Source organism: Mytilus trossulus, chromosome 13, assembly GCF_036588685.1.
Source record: "Mytilus trossulus isolate FHL-02 chromosome 13, PNRI_Mtr1.1.1.hap1, whole genome shotgun sequence".
Lineage (NCBI taxonomy): Eukaryota > Metazoa > Mollusca > Bivalvia > Mytilida > Mytilidae > Mytilus > Mytilus trossulus.
In genome coordinates, this window is record NC_086385.1 from 15,414,225 (window position 1) to 15,431,098 (window position 16,874).

At 34.2% G+C, this 16,874-nt stretch overlaps 1 protein-coding gene across 1 annotated transcript; it reads left to right on the top strand.

Moving 5' to 3' along the window:
* Positions 1–2,325: 2,325 nt before the first annotated feature.
* Positions 2,326–5,506, top strand: LOC134695090 (tripartite motif-containing protein 3-like). Its single transcript, XM_063556282.1, has 2 exons — positions 2,326–2,434; positions 3,284–5,506. The coding sequence occupies exon 2, from the start codon at positions 3,300–3,302 to the stop codon at positions 5,379–5,381; it is 2,082 nt and encodes a 693-aa protein (XP_063412352.1). The 5' UTR covers positions 2,326–2,434; positions 3,284–3,299; the 3' UTR covers positions 5,382–5,506.
* Positions 5,507–16,874: the final 11,368 nt, after the last annotated feature.

Here is a 16,874-nt window from a genome sequence, read left to right on the forward strand (position 1 = left end):
ACCCCTTAAAAACACTAAATGGCGCAAAAGGACTGCTGCCGTAAATGTCGGCGTTTGATACCCTGGTTTTAAAATGCCCATGCAGTATACGGTATGGGTTTTTCTCCGTGATTGTTGAAGGCCGTACGCGTGTCTATAATTGATAACTTTCATCAATTGAACTTTGTTGGATTTTTTTCTCATTTGTAATACTCGTAGTTTGATATCTTTGCTTGATAAGTCGAAAATTTACTTGGAATACTACTACCAAATTTTAATACGGGTATCTATGATGAGTTTATATACTTGGATCTATAAAATCCTTGATCTTTTTTCAATTTAATTGTTCGCTATCTTTGAACCTGACTTTATAAGTACGGTTATATTTCTCATTATATGTACGAGATAAATAAAAAAAAAAAAACAAAAAAAACCCCAATTTACAAATTAAACTTTTCAGATTTTTGCATGGAGCAAGTAAACGAAGAAATAGAGATGAGTGATATGTCAAAATAACAACAACAAAAATACGTCTTTAGGGAAGACACAATATTCATGGCCGGGACTTTTTATTTAAATGTTTGAACATAAAAATTTTGGACACCTTCATTGATACATATTTGTATACACATATTTGTTAATTTGTATGAAAATAATAATCGTTTAGTCATTTTTGATCTACAATTATCGTTTCTATAGGATAATTTTGGTTGTCTATGTCTTTTTGTTATCACCGTATCGTGCCGGATTCGTGTTCTCCTCTGGTGCGCACGAGAATAATTCTGTCGCTAGGATAGGACCAGAAATCCCACCGAGGATATTAGGACCAGAAATCCCACCGAGGATATTAGGACCAGAAATCCCACTGATATATAGCATATTAATACCGTTTACCTACGCGAAAAAAAAATAGTCCAAGAAGTGAAAGTAGGGGTCAGGAAATGTGACAATCCCTTGAATATCATGGAATGCACTACATGAAAGCACGAAACATATTAAATGTATATGTCAACAGTGTCATTTACATGAAACATATATGAATCATATTTTGTTAGTTAAAGTTAACCACGGTATATAAATAGAAAATTGCTTTATTAAATAAGTTTGGTTATCCAAGATCCCAGTAGATAGTGTGCTTTTGCTCCATTTTGAAGGTCTTAATGTGACTGAGATGAAGAAAAGCAATTAAAGACCTGTTTATAGTTAAATGAAATTACCTCTGCTCCTATCTGGGGCTCCTATATATTAAAACACACATACAGTCAATCCTAGACATTGGGTTACCCCTGGTCCCCCATATAAACTTACATACAGCAATATCATTGGGTTACCCCTGGTCCCCCATATAAACATGAATGATTACTACGCATTTGCCGGTACTATTTCTGCGGGATTTCTGGTCCTATCCTAGCGACAGAATTATCCTCGTGCCTCGTGCAGAAGGTCGCGTGTTCGAACACCGGTCCGGTCAAACCAAAGACTTTAAATTGGTATTTGCTGCTTCTCTGCTAAGCACGCGGCATTAAGACAGAAGCCATAGCAATTATTAGTCCACTCGGAATCCCAATCCATGTATAGTAACGTGTCTTCATATGGCTCACCTTGTGAACTAGTACGTTATATTCCGGCTAAGCATGTCGGTCTAGTTCAAACAGGGTTAATATATCTATTTAAAAAAAAGATGATGTGGTATAATTGCAAATGAAACAGCTCTCCACAAGAGACCAACATGACACACAAATTAACAACTATATATAGATAGGTCACCGTACGGTCTTCAACAATGATCAAAGCCAATACCGCATAGTCAACCATAAAATGCCCCGAAATGATATTGCATAAACATATTCTTGTTCTGAATATTCATTTAATTCGCCGCTAAAATATTTCCAGCAATCCATCATCATAGTTTTTTGGGATATGTTTTCTCATTAATTTATACCCCACGCCTCCTTTTGTTCATATGAAATACTAATTATATTTAGCATAAAACTATCTAATAGAAAGCATTCTTGTTTCCTGACCTTATTTGATTAGTATCTAATACATAATTCTGTATTGACGAAACCATTCAATTTTGTATGCTTTAAAAGTTCAGTACTAAAATAAAAAATGCCTACAAAAATCTAATCGCATTTGAAACCCTCCCCTTTATACTCGAACCTTTAAATTTGAAATGTTTAAGAAATGAATCGACTAGTTATGTTTTTGTTGGATACACATTTTGTGTATTCGGTTGTGACAACATTTCTCTGGTATCTTATTTCAAGTTGTGAGAGCTTCACATTTTTGTTTATTGTTTAAAATTTATTGGTGCATTGATTTAATTCAAATAAACAACTATCGATTTGTTTTAAAAAATGTGGGTTTAAACAAGTTTATAACTTTTAAAACATTAAAACAAATATAACTTTGACTTAAAAGTTCGAAGATTTTGTGAAACGGCATTTGTGAGGTTCGTATATTACTTAATTTTTATTTGTTTATTGAACTTATTTCGTAGTTTAATATACATAATCTTATCTGTATTATTTTTTATTAAGGACTATTTTCTAAAGATTTGCTCTCAGCTTTTTTGGCTTGCGTTTTGGGCATGAGCTCTCTTTTCGCCTTTTCTTTCTTGGGGTTACGACCCATGCTAATTAAAAGAATTCTTTATTAGTGTATTCCCATTAAAGAAAATTTAAGAAATATTCTAAATTACACAATAGAAACAACAGAAAAGAGCGGTGATTTAATTTTTCGAAATTTAATGTACAAGTTTATTTTGTTGATTTGACATTCAATACTGGTGGGGAAAAACAAATCAACTGTTTGCTCAGTGTAGAAGGCCGTACGGTGACCTATATAGTTGTTAATGTCTGTGTCATTTTGGTCTTTTGTGGATAGTAGTCTCATTGGCAATCATACCACATCCCCTTTTTTATATTATGTAACCTTAACATAAAATTTTAAAACAATTGTTATAAAAATATTTTACAAACGATTAGTAAACGCAGACTTGCTGTTGATTTTAACGGGATAACTACTTGATTCTTATTCGTCAGATCACAGGCCACTATATGCTACTAAGTTTTGTATCTTTTTTTGCTCTTTCTCGAAATAGCCTATGCAGGTTAGTTTAAATATACATGTTGTTCCTTCACATTTCTAATTTCACACTTGAAAATAATTTATGCAGATTTAAAAATATATACTGTCTATTGAGTAAGAGAATCGATGATGACTATTTCAACTAATTTTGTATAAAAGAGAATTCATTTATTGTATAACATTGAAATGCTCAATTTTGTTTTTATTTCAGAACTTGATATTTCAAAATGGCTGCTGTTTTGAAAGCAGCGAAAGAACAATTGATATGTCATCTTTGTAAACAGATATTGGTCGAACCAAAAACTTTGAACTGCATGCACTCGTTTTGTAAAAAATGCATTCAACAATATATGGAACATACAACAAAGGGTCAGAAAAGCCCTGCTGGATTTCTCTGTCCAGACTGCAACAATGTTATGCCACTCGGACAGCTTTCAGGTAGTACACCCGAGGCGTGGGCGAGTGAACTCCAAACGAATGAAGCGTTATCTAGTATTCTCAAAGCATTTGAAAATTCAGGTGAAGAAATTGCAATGAAATGTGCTTTTCACGCCGAGAAAGAAGTTGAATTTTACTGTGAGGATCATGAAATGCTTCTTTGCTCTTTGTGTGCTACGTTAACACACAAGCCGTGTACTGACGTTGTCACTATTCCTGTAGCGGCTGCTCGACGAAAAGCAGATGGCGGGAAATTTATTAATTTCCTTTCAGAACAAATTACAATGACCGAGAAAATTTTAAGTGATAGAAAAGAACAATTGAGTACTCTTGACAAATCTGAAACTGAAATAAAAAATCAATTGACTCAGATAAAGAAACGTATGATCGATTATCTTGAATCAATGGAGAGTAAAGTTATACAGGAAATGACGCAGCGGAAGATGAAAGAAATGCATGCGTTAAAATCTGACCTTGACATTTATAATGGAATACTTGTCGATGCTACGTCTTCCCTAAAAACCATACAACAATCGATTGATAAGGACACACCAGCTGGCTTTATCATTCGATTTAAAGATCAAGTGCAAATGTTTGACGAGAGACAAACAAGATTAGTAAGACACGTTCAAACGCTTAAGAACGTGAAGCTTACATTCCTCCCTAATCGACCGCTCGAACAAGCTGTGGTCCAAGGAAAACATATTGGTAGTTTGAATACAGAAAGTTTTCCAAGCCGTTTAGCTCAGGTTTATGCGAAAGCCGCTCCCATTGAAACACAACGTCCTACACTTACTAGACAGGGGACGAGCAAGGCACGACCATATTCTGGTGTGTCCACTGCAGCCCCTACACCTCGCTCGGTCCGGAGTACTACAGACATGCCGTCTTTCAGGAAACCAAATGTTCCACGTCAAATCCGTTCTCGAGGACCTAGGGAATATTCTAAACAAGAAAATGAAACAAAGTCGGTCATTTCTGATGTCTCTTCGCGAATTTCCGAGAAACCAGCTAGCGACCTGACGCAGTCAAAAGCAATGGAACTCTCCTCTGTAGAGGGAAAAACAATTACGGCTAAATTTAAGAGTGACTTCATCGCTTCTGTACCTGATCAAAAGGAATGTTCATTAGAAGGAGCAGCCATTTTGAAATCGGGTCACGTGGTTTTGTCCGATTCGTATCACAGTTCTCTTAAGCTGTTCGATCCCAAATTTGCATATATTGGATTGATAAAGTTTGCCACATCACCAGGCGATGTATGCGCAGTCGGTGACAGCGAAGTGATCGTCTGCTTACCAGACACGATGCGTCTGAAGCATGAAAAAATTGAGAACAATAAAATAGTACCAGGTGAAGTTCTAACGGTTGGCGATAAGTGTCATTCAGTAGGCTATAATAACGGAACACTTGCTTGCTGTTCCGGTCGTACCATTCACGTTTTTGCCCGTGACAGCCATTCATGGCTCCGAGTATCTACAACGCCAATGGACGCAGATAATCTGATGTATATTGCTGTCGATCCGAATGGCGAAAGAATTGTGGTAACTAGAAACGGATATCCGAACCGTCCTGTCGTCTGTCTTACGAAAAATGGCCAAAAAGTATGGAGTTACACTCACGAGGAACTTCGTCTGCCACGAGGTGTCGCTTTCCTCGGACAGAACGTACTAATCGTTTCGTGGGACCAGCAGAAGGTAATCCAGCTCAATAGAGAAGGGCATCTCGAGGGAGTCGTTCTTCAGCAAGGCGTTCAGTGGCCATGGAAACTAGCAATTAGTCCAAAGGGAGATAAACTGATGCTCACACAATGCTATTATAGACTTCCGTTCAAGGACAAAAACTGCGTAAAGGTCTACAAGGTTAATCTGTGAGAATTCAGGGGGAACACACTGTCTTCTAGAAAAAAACGTAAAGTGTTTGCATTGGTTGTTTGGATAAAAAAAAGTCAAAAGCCTTTTAATTTATATGTTAAGTGAATAAAATATGCAAGAATGTATGGTTGAACTATTTTTATACCTAAATATAATTCAATGATTAACAAACTAGTTCACAATTTTAACACGCATATTCTGATGTGTGTGTGTGTCGATGTGCTTTATTGAAATAAGATTGACAACCACACTTGAATCTAGTTGTATTTCAATCTTTTAATGACAAAAGTACAAACCATCTGTATCTCTGCCAGTACGAAAATTGAAGCATTGGTTCAGCAAAACATTATAAGTTTCTGAATAAGAATACTTCTCATAACTCATGACGTTTTACACTAAGGTGTATTAACACAAGGCATATATTTCCTTAATCGTACTAACACAACAATCGAGCACAACTGATGATTGGTTGATTCAGTGTAAGTTGCTTAACGTCCAGTGGCAAATATTTCCTGCTTATTCAAGACGAAAAAAAATATTCCGATGTAGACGAAAAGTACGTCTGGGTCGGGTTAGCAAACAGAGTGATATTAGGCAAAACAATAATAAAAAAGAAGTAGAACTCGCTTCTAAATTATTAAAAAGAGAAAAGACCAGACAAAGAAATTGATCTTGAAAAAGATATAAAAAAAAGGAACGGATACCCTCTAACCCACACCATCATAATTTAAAAACAAAAAGATCTATATATATATATATATACAACTCGTCTAAACATCGACCCAACAATGTTAGATCTGTAAATTTGCTTTCGCAAATTTTTGGTTCTTCCCTCGCCGGGATTCGAACCCATGGCATGCTACTGTGATATCGTGACACCAAATCGCCTGCACTGCAGCCGTCCCGCTAGACCACACGACCACCTGGGCTCTCAAAAAAAGAGCTTTCTGTGGCCATATGTTACCTTTCCACGTCAGTTTTAATCTAGCAGCGAACTACAGTACATGATATATAAGGCATGAAGATGTTATTGTTACAGATCAGCTAAATTATCTATAGTAAAGGATCCTACAAATTAATGTAAGATACAGTCACAGAAAATAGTTATATTCATAAGTACGTCTGAGTCAGTGACAACCCTACAACAGATGTATCCATCGGATCGCTATCAATGATGGTGACACATGGCGGTGTACATAATGTATATACAACTCGTCTAAACATCAACCCAACAATGTTAGATCTGTAAATTTGCTTTCGCAAATTTTTGGTTCTTCCCTCGCCGGGATTCGAACCCATGCTGCTGTGATATCGTGACACCAAATCGCCTGCAATGGATACATCTGTTGTAGGGTTGTCACTGACTCAGACGTACTTATGAATATAATTATTTTCTGTGACTGTATCTTACATTAATTTGAAGGATCCTTTACTATAGATAATTTAGCTGATCTGTAACAATAACATCTTCATGCCTTATAAATCATGTACTGTAGTACGCCGCTAGATTAAAACTGACGTGGAAAGGTAACACATGCCCACCGAAAGCTCTTTTTTTGAGAGTCCAGGTGGTCGTGTGGTCTAGCGGGACGGCTGCAGTGCAGGCGATTTGGTGTCACGATATCACAGTAGCATGGGTTCGAATCCCGGCGAGGGGAGAACCAAAAATTTGCGAAAGCAAATTTAAAGATCTAACATTGTTGGGTTGATGTTTAGACGAGTTGTATATACATAATGTACACAGCCATGTATCACCATCATTGATGGCGATCCGATGGATACATCTGTTGTAGGGTTGTCACTGACTCAGACGTACTTATGAATATTTATATATATATATATATACATGTATATATAAAATGATTGTAGTCCTGATGCTGCGGAAAGTTAAACGCGTCTTGTAAAATTAGTCGGATGTTTTATGGTTTATTAAAAAGAAACTTCATATGAGACCAATTCAAAGCCTTTCATACAAAGGCACAGCAATTTTCAGTCTATTTTTAAGGCAAAGTTTAACCTCAAAACGAGGTTTCTATAGAATTTCAAAACGTGATTAAAGATAGTTTGATATTGGAGATGCGTTTATGTTCCTTTTTCCTGTTGATTTAGTTAATATAGAATTAATCCGCAGCAACATGACACGTTTTAATGATCATTATCTATAGTAATCAAAAGATGGACTTGTCTTCATACAAATTATTACAGCTACAATCAAACAAAAGGTTTCCGACTGAGTTTAAACTTAGCTTTATGGTAAAGGAGTGAATGAACTCTAAAACACAGCAAACATTAAAAAAATGGTATTAATTTAGTATGTCCTTAAGTTTCATACTTCAACGTGACATAGAGAGTCATGGGAAAAAGTAATCTGTTCAACTTGGACTTTTTTCTGTTTAATTTTAAAACATGTTAATAGATTTCGTGTTGACAGGTAAGTGAGTAATTGCATAGTTCTTCAAGAAGGTTTTACGGGAACCTACCAGATATGAGGCGGACGAGAGGATATCTTTTATGTTAAGGTATTTTATGTGATTTTGTACGTTTATTTCAAAATATAAGAGCTGTTTACAGTGTTTGACTAATTATCTGTTAACTGCTGTTTACAGTTTTTGACAAATTATCTGTTAACTTTAACTTAACATTAATGTTAACTGTTATACTATTGTGAAAAGAATGAATCTCGTTGAATGATTTAATCAAATTTTCAATTTATTTTTTCTGTTTTCGCATTTAAGATAAATTGAATTTCAGTTAACAGTATCTTAAGTGTATGAACCCCTTTTTGCCGCCACCTTATTGGATGCAGACGCGATTACGACATGTTTAACTACAAGAAATCGTAATGTGATTTAACAAAACTATTTCCCAAATATTGGCATTTAGTCTAAACAATTTCTGTTTTGTTTTAAAGATTAATCAAAACAGAACATGAAAATAATTCTCATTCGGGTCACACTTAAAAATATTTTGGTTTGCCCAATCCCTACCCTAAGGTTGAGACATTGGGTAGGTAGGTAGGCATTTTTTTTTTCAGATGTTTGTAAGTCTTCATGCCTATTTGATTAAAAACCCCTCTTCATATCAGGACAATAAAATAATTTGAGTAGGCAGCTTTTTCCTGGGTAGGTAGCGTTTGGGCAAACAAACCTATTATTTATTATGGCCTCGGTAGACAGTTTGTTTCACTTTTATGAAAATAAACTATAACGCTGATATAATGTCAAAATTGAAAACAATAGAGCCACCAGTAAGAACCATTTTACCGACAAATTGGGTAAATATAAAAATTATTGTGTTTTTGCAGGGTCATGCAAACTATCATAGCAGCTACGTAGCTGCTATCAAAATCTATCTAGAAACTATAGGCTAGCTACACGTTCCATAGACAAAAATCTACGTAGCACTACTAGTGCTAGGTAGATTTTGACTATTGTTTGTGTAGCTATAGCTACGTAGCTGCTACGATATTGAACCCAACCCAGGCGCAGGTAAAAAGTAAAATTACAAAAGTACTGATTTCAAAGTCATAAGAAACCTCAAATTAAAAAAAATATGCATATGTTTTTTATAACTAAATGGATAGTTTTCATTATACAACTTATGTCCATATACTTTTTTCTGAGGATTTTTTTTTAATTTGTCCACATTTAGAAGAAGTTTACTTGTTTTGAATTGCTTGCTTCCAGGAAGCAATTCGCCGACATATTTTCCGTATGCATAGTGACCCGAGCATAACCCTCCTCGTAAAAATCCGGTGAACACAATACGCATGTATCTGTCATTGAAATAAACAAATATCTGATTAAACATGTTAAACACGTAAACCACTCGCTCGTTTCATATGACTTTAACATATTTTTTTTTATATATGACAAGATATCAAATATATATAGTCTTAGAGAAACGTCATTATATACTATGATATATTGGATAAGCTTGTGTGACTATTTATATCTATAATTATATTTGCGCTGTAAGAGTGACGTCACTTGACGATCGGTAGTTTTCGGATGCAATTTCGGTGCTGTAGTTGTCTGTCTTAAAATATACACAAAATCTTGATATTTTTATAACCATTTGTATGAAATGTTTAACTGCTTCTAAATGAATTGTGCATATTGGCTCAAATGTCCAAGTATGGTATGTTCGACTGTGAACCCTTCACTCAGCTCAAATGTCCAAATATGGTATGTTCGGCTGTGAACCCTTCACTCAATGTCTAAAACAACCGCGAGTTATAGAGACAGTCAACTGTGGCAAATGGTCATCAACCCAAAATATTTTAAAGAACAAATCACATTAAGACTCGACTGTTCGGGGACATCTTGATTTACCTCCATGAGGACGACTCAAAGCCGAAAGCCAAGGATATATAAGACTCGAAACAGTTGAAGAGCTAGCTATATGACAAAAAAAGTTCTTAAAAGTGGATTATGATTTGTTAAATTTGTTTGCTGTTCATGAGGACCTGTATCGAATAAGGTAAAAGGTAGTTTGAGAATATGGTAAACAATTCAATTATTGTAGTTATTTCTATTTGTTAGACTACGTTGACCGAAAAAAATGAATCATCAAACAAATATTTTTCTTTTGTTGAAACATTAATTAAATAAGAGAAAATGATCATACATTAGCTCAGATGGAAAAACTTTCGATAGATCAGATAAATCCAGTAAAAAGTAAAAACAGAAAATTCACTCACTATATACTGTTGGTGTTAATCCACGAGGGATGAGTGCCTTAACTAATAACTTGATATGGAAAAGAGTTATTCTTACAACTGCACTTTATGGATGTGAAACTTGGGGTCAGCTACCCTACCGTGAAACTGAAATGTTGGAAATAACTCAAAGATATTTCGTCAGATTTATACTAATGATGGATAAACGTAGTCCGACTGACTCTTGTATTAGTAATGTTGGTTTGTGGTCTGTCGAAGGATATACTGATAAAATGAAACTTTTGTTTTTTGGGAGACTGTGTCGTGCAAAATCGACAACAATACATAAACGGATGTTTAATTTTCGTATGGGACAAATATTAACTGGTGAGGCCAGTCAAATTTCATTGACTTACGATTATATCAAAATTTTGATAAAATATGATTTTGATTCTTTTGTTGAAAACTTTGTGGCTGAAATTTTTTTTCCAGACAAGCTACTGTGGAGCAAAATTGTAAAACAGACTTTAGACATATACGAAGAAAACAAATGGAAACACTCAGTTGAACGGCGACCAGAACTTAAGCGGTACCATAAAATACATACTTGTTTGACGGAGCATCGTTTGTTACGACTAGCGGTAACTTATCCATCACTAAATTCAAAATTTATGACGCTTGTGAAATTAGGAGCCATAGCTATTCAAACAGGCAAATGCTCCTTGTGTAACTTATATAATACGGATATACTTATGCATTATATACTTTGCTGTACATCTCTTTTACAAATTCGGACAGAAATGTTCTACAAAATTGTTGATATTCTTGACGTAGAGGATTCCGTTCGTTTCTTTAATCAAGATAATGACGAAATTGTCGAGTCGTTACTTGGAAGTATGAATCATACCATGCAAACTATAAATAGTGATGTATGGAGCCTCTTGATGTGCCACATAGCAGATTATATGTATAAACTATATCAGGTCTTCAATTATGATCTTTATAGTCACATATTTGATCTTAACTTATGTTGTTCTTGTATGAAGTTGGTGCATTATAGACGTTTTGTTTTTGACTCTATTTCCTATGTAATTATGTAACTACCTATAGACTTTTTTTATTGCTGTTTGTATACTTTGATGTTGTTTAGAATATGTAAATATGTTAGTGTTATGTTCTTGATTCTGTTCTTATAATATAAATTGTAAAATCTTCATATTATGGAGGAAATAAAGATAATAAATCATATTTATCAAGTATTAATATATTGTTCTAATGTCTTTCTTTCTTTGAAAACAAAACGAGGCAAACCGGAAACACGAAGTCACATGACGTAGTATGAACGGACGTAGACCCCATATACACAACACTAATGACTACTATATATCTTAAGTCGAAGTCCGTCGGAAATATCTCGAATTTATAGGTTTAAGAATTATTCGAAAATTATAATGGATAAAGTGATTATTGATGATAAACGAATCTCCCAAGCTAATGCCCATCTTGTAAGTGAATAATGGCGATCATAAATAATAATAACTTGTATCATTACCCCGATAATTCCATATACACATGCGATGTTGTTTATTAATGATATACCAATCTGATTTTAAACTCTAAAGATCATATTACTGGGAGATCAAACTTAGCAGTTTAAGGATTCACACCAGGTAGGCATTTTGTGTATGTTTTTGTAAACATCCAGTGAGAGGTATTTCACTGAACAAGTCATATAATCATACTATTGTATTTGGTAATGTCACAAAATCACCAAACGCACGTGTAAAAACCCAAACAGTCATTTTTTGCGTTTGATTAAGAATTTACTTATCAGCATCACCGAACGCACAAGTAAAAACCCTTACAGTATTTTTATTGCGTTTGATTTAGAATTTACTTTTCAGAATCACACAACGCACATGTAAAAACCTGAACAGTACATTTTTTGCGTTTGATTTAGAATATACTGAAGTATCACCGCACTCACATTTAAAAACATTAAGACCGTATTTTTTTTCGTTTAATTTAAAATTAACCTATGAGCAAATTGGAATTCAAGTGACTCGGAGGGACGGAGCGCTTTTTCGAGTTTGCGGAAATCTCATATGGTACATGTATCACAAAAAATCAATCCAAAAGTACATGTGGAAATGTCTTAACTTCAAAATAAGCCATTAGAAAAACCCAAGTTAACGATAAAGACAATTAAATTGAAGAAATTTTCACAATATAAATAAACTGCCTTCGATAAATTGATTTAGCATGTTGACTCAAATGTCTATTACTCTATTTCAGCCTCTGACCTTCTTCTCTTGGTCTTCACTGGTCTAAAACAATCGCGAAAGAATTTAAACAGAGACCATCATATAAATGTCATTAACCTAAAGTTCAATAAAGACCTAATCACATCAATATTCTACCGAGGACTTCATTGACGAAGTCCTAATTCGCAGTCAATACGGATGGGGGCGTTAAACACGAAATCTCGCGAATATCACGCTTCTTAAAGTATATCTAAATTGATACTTATCAAATTACATGAAAGAGGTGATGTATCCAAATCATTTTTCCCACGACTTAATTCTCATAAAATAAACCAGTAATCCCTTGGAACTAAGTCTTTATTAGATGCATGATTTTTTGTAGTAGTTGTCAGTAACTGCGAATACTCTCAGGTCAGTACTATATTGTAATTTTGTTGTTCGGATATACAATTACCCGGGCGCGTCCCCTCTGTGTTATTTCTAGGCGTGTAACCTAGAAATGCATGGGTTACACTCCATAATTCCGACAGCCATTAGTCCGACAGCCATTTGTTTCGACAACCCCTTAGTCCGACAACCCATTAGTCCAACAACCATTTAGTCGAAAACTCATTAGTCCGACAATCCATTTGTCCGCAAACCCATTAGTCCGACAACCCATTAGTCAACAACCCATTAGTCGAAAACCCATTAGTCCGACAATCCATTAGTCCGACAACCCAATATTCCGACAATCCATTGCTCTGATATCCCATTAGTCCAACAACTCATATATCGACAACCCATTGCTCCGACAGCCCAATATTCCGACAACCCGTTAGTCACGATAACCAACATTTAGTGCAACTGTTCTTTCTTGGGTACACAAAGCGTGTTTTTATAAAATAATCGGATAGACATGCATAGCGCCTTTTGTGTTTTTTATAAAGTACTGCATATTTTCTTTATCTTATTGCACAGTAATGTTGAGGTAGTTGAATCATTTTGACAGACATCTTTTTTTGTTCGGATTTTTTCCGCGTTTTGAAAATTCAGCGATTTTTTTCACAAATTCTAAGGTAGAATTTACATTTAATTACATTCACGATCCGGTACCAGAGCTTTCAAATTAGTCTCGCAATACTTGACCACCGTTAGATATTTTTCACGATCATTTCACTCGATAAACCGAATGACACCCGTGGATGTTGACCATGCAAGAGGGTGGAAATAACTAAGAGGATGTCACGGGTTGTACTGTACCATGGTTAAAACTGCACACTGACAGGGGTAAAAACATTTATAACCCTTTTAACTCAAACCACAATATGAAACTGTTTTAACTTCAAGTGATCATTATAAACTCTTATAACATCAAAAAACAAGTATGTTTAGATAACAATTAACTTTATTATTATTCATAATTTTATAATACACAGAATGTTTATTACACCTGGTATAATGATATTTATCGAGGCCTTATATTAAATAGAAAGGTGTTTGTTTGGCGGATGGTAAATTTCTTTTCAAAAGGAATGATTATATATGAGCTTAGCCAGATAAAATTGATCTTATTCATAAATAATTTCATTTTGGAAATTTCATCTTCTGATTGACTAAAGTAACTGGTTGTTTTGTTTATCAGCTCATAGACATAATTTGGTCATATGACTGTGACTTCATCAACATTTTTTCATGGTTTATTCCGGTTAATAATGGAATTTAAATCAGAATTAAATTAAGAAATGACTATAATATTTTTTTCTGTATGTTCGACATAACATAAAAAATGTGGTGCACACTTGACGTGGGTTATTCAGTGTGCACCACATTTTTTATATATTTCGAATAGACAGAAAAAATATTATAGTCATTCATTAAATAAATGAATATCAATCCATCTGAGTTAACCAATTGCAGGTGGAAAAAATTTCTAGTGTAACTGTTTGAAAATGGAGTTGATATAAGAAAACTACAAACCAGTCAAACATTCATCTTTTATTTGGTAATTGTATGTTCCAAAATGAATTATCAGTCTAGGACATGTATATATATCTTTATTCTCATCACCAAATACAGAGGTAGAGAGAAGACATGCATGCATGTTTTTATATCGGTGAACGTTTCACGGTGTTCCGGTATTTGAAAGCCCCTTTTGGTGTCAGACCACCAATTACTCCCTCAGATTTAGACCTTAAAAGTAGCCCTACTCTGACACAAAATAGTGCTTTGAATGTCCTTGTTTACTTTACTTCAACTTACCAACAAATTTGCAGAAATGAAACTTTTGGAGTAAGAGAAACTCGATCATTTAGACCATTTTGAGCCATCATTTACTTGTCTATGAGTTTGTCATGAATTAAAAATTGAGGATTAATGCATTTTACTTTGGACTTTTTGAGGAGTAATGCGCTTTGTTTAGCCTTTTTATAACAATTATTGATTCGAGCGTCACTGATGAGTCTTTTTCAGGAGAAACGCGCATCTGGCGTGAATTTTAAATTTTAATCCTGGTATCTACATGCATGATGTGTTTATTTTCATAGTATACTAATTTTAGATTTCCAGAAAACCAGACGTTATTTCTGGAGTACCTCTTTTTGAAAGGTCAGTTTTTTTTCTTAGAAGGCTTTAAAGATATGTTGAAAATTGGCATGCAAAGAGATGATACATATACTAATTAGGATATACCTGGTTTTATGAAGTTAAACTCTTAAAAATTTTGAGAAATTTCTATGAAAATTGAAAAATTCGGTTGAACATGCAGGTATGGAAATTTTATTGGTGGACACCTTTTCGGAATAGCTATAGATCCGCACAACTGCTACTTGTTAGATTTGTTTTGTTAACCTGTTTATGCATGATTCAGTGTTTGTCGTTTGTTGGTTGATGTTGTTCATAAATGTTTTTCGTTTCTCGTTTTTATTTATAAATAATTACATTAGATGTATGTTTCATTATATACATTTGTACGTTATTGTGATTGGCTAACTGCACATCACGTGTTATTCCTTCAGCAATTGCATTACTCAATAAAACTTATCATTCATGATAAAACGAGTTCCCACAATAAAGTGCACAGGTGAATTAAAATAAAAAAACGACAAAGTTCGTGTTTTCATGGTTCTAGCTAAAAAATGTAATTATAAGTATTGAATGCTTCTTTTTGTAACTTTATAGGTTTGTAAAAGCGTTGACCGTGCGCACATTTTTAGAATGAAGCGCTTCCACGATTCATACAAAATGAACTTCGGTCAACGCTTTTACACCCAAATAAAGTTACAAAAAGAAGCTAGTATTGAAACAAAGAATAGGAACATCGCGAACAGTACGTCGATTGAGCATGCGCTAGACCGTATAAGACACGATATCAGTCTCCAAATTGTTATTTTTTTTAAAATTGGCGTTTTCTGTGGAAATAAGATAATTTGGAAGAAAAATAAATTAAGAGAGTTCATCACATTTATATGACAATGCTTTCCTAGCTTTTTGGGGGTATTTTTGTATTGTTCACACAATTATTGTAATAATTGTAACTAAGGTTGATATGTTCAGAAAATTTTCAATAAGGTAGAAATTAAGTCTTTCGATAAAAAAAAAAGACAGCAAGCTCTTGTAACACTGAATTAATTTCAAATTGGTGTTTCAACGAATAGTTATCTCTTTTAAATAAATAAATAGTTAAAGTTGCTATGTAAAGTTGCGTCATGGCTCAAGCATGTCAAGCATGTAATTTCGTTTTTCTGTAACAAACCGGGTGAAAATCATTTAAGAATTGAATGCTTCTTTTTGTAAATTTATTGGGGTGTAAAAGCGTTGACCGAAGTACATTTTGTATGAAGCGCGGAAGCGCTTCATACTAAAAATGTGCGCACGGTCAACGCTTTTACAACCCTATAAAGTTACAAAAAGAAGCATTCAATACTTATAATTACATTTTTTAACTATGATCCTGGAAACACGAATTTTATAAATTTTGTATTTTATTCACCTGTGCACTTTATTGTAGGACCACGTGCTATCATGAATATAAAGTTTTATTGAGTGATGCAATTGCTTACGGAATAAAAAGTGATGTACAGTTAGCCAATCAAAATAAAGTATTATGATGAAAAATACATCTAATGTAATTATTTATAATTAACTTTCCGTATTGACAGAATATAATAAAACGGATTTATTCTGCTTGAAATCCCACTTTCACCTCCTTGTTGGTGTTCAGGGCGTATGACATTTGCGCCGATTTTGAAAATGTTCATTCTTTCATTTGCAACGATTTCATTTTTTCATTTGCGCCGATTTTATATTTTTCCTAATTGGATTTACAGGTAAGTTACAGGTAAGTTCATACTTTTACATTAGCCGAGCACAGAGTATACAGACAAATCAAGTGACATTGCAATTGGCAAATGGCTATCCCAATGTTTCGGGTTACCCTAAATGAAATCGATGACTGCTTGTCGTACATTCTTAAACAACATACAAGTACACATTCCATAACAGTCAACCAATTTGTGATGGCGTCCATAAAATTAACGAAGGGATAAATTCAACTTCACCATTTGGAACTCTTGGTTTAATAGCTTACTT

Excerpts from the sequence above, each read along its gene's own strand:
- LOC134695090 (XM_063556282.1), top strand. The coding sequence starts at position 3,300 with ATGGCTGCTGTTTTGAAAGCAGCGAAAGAACAATTGATATGTCATCTT.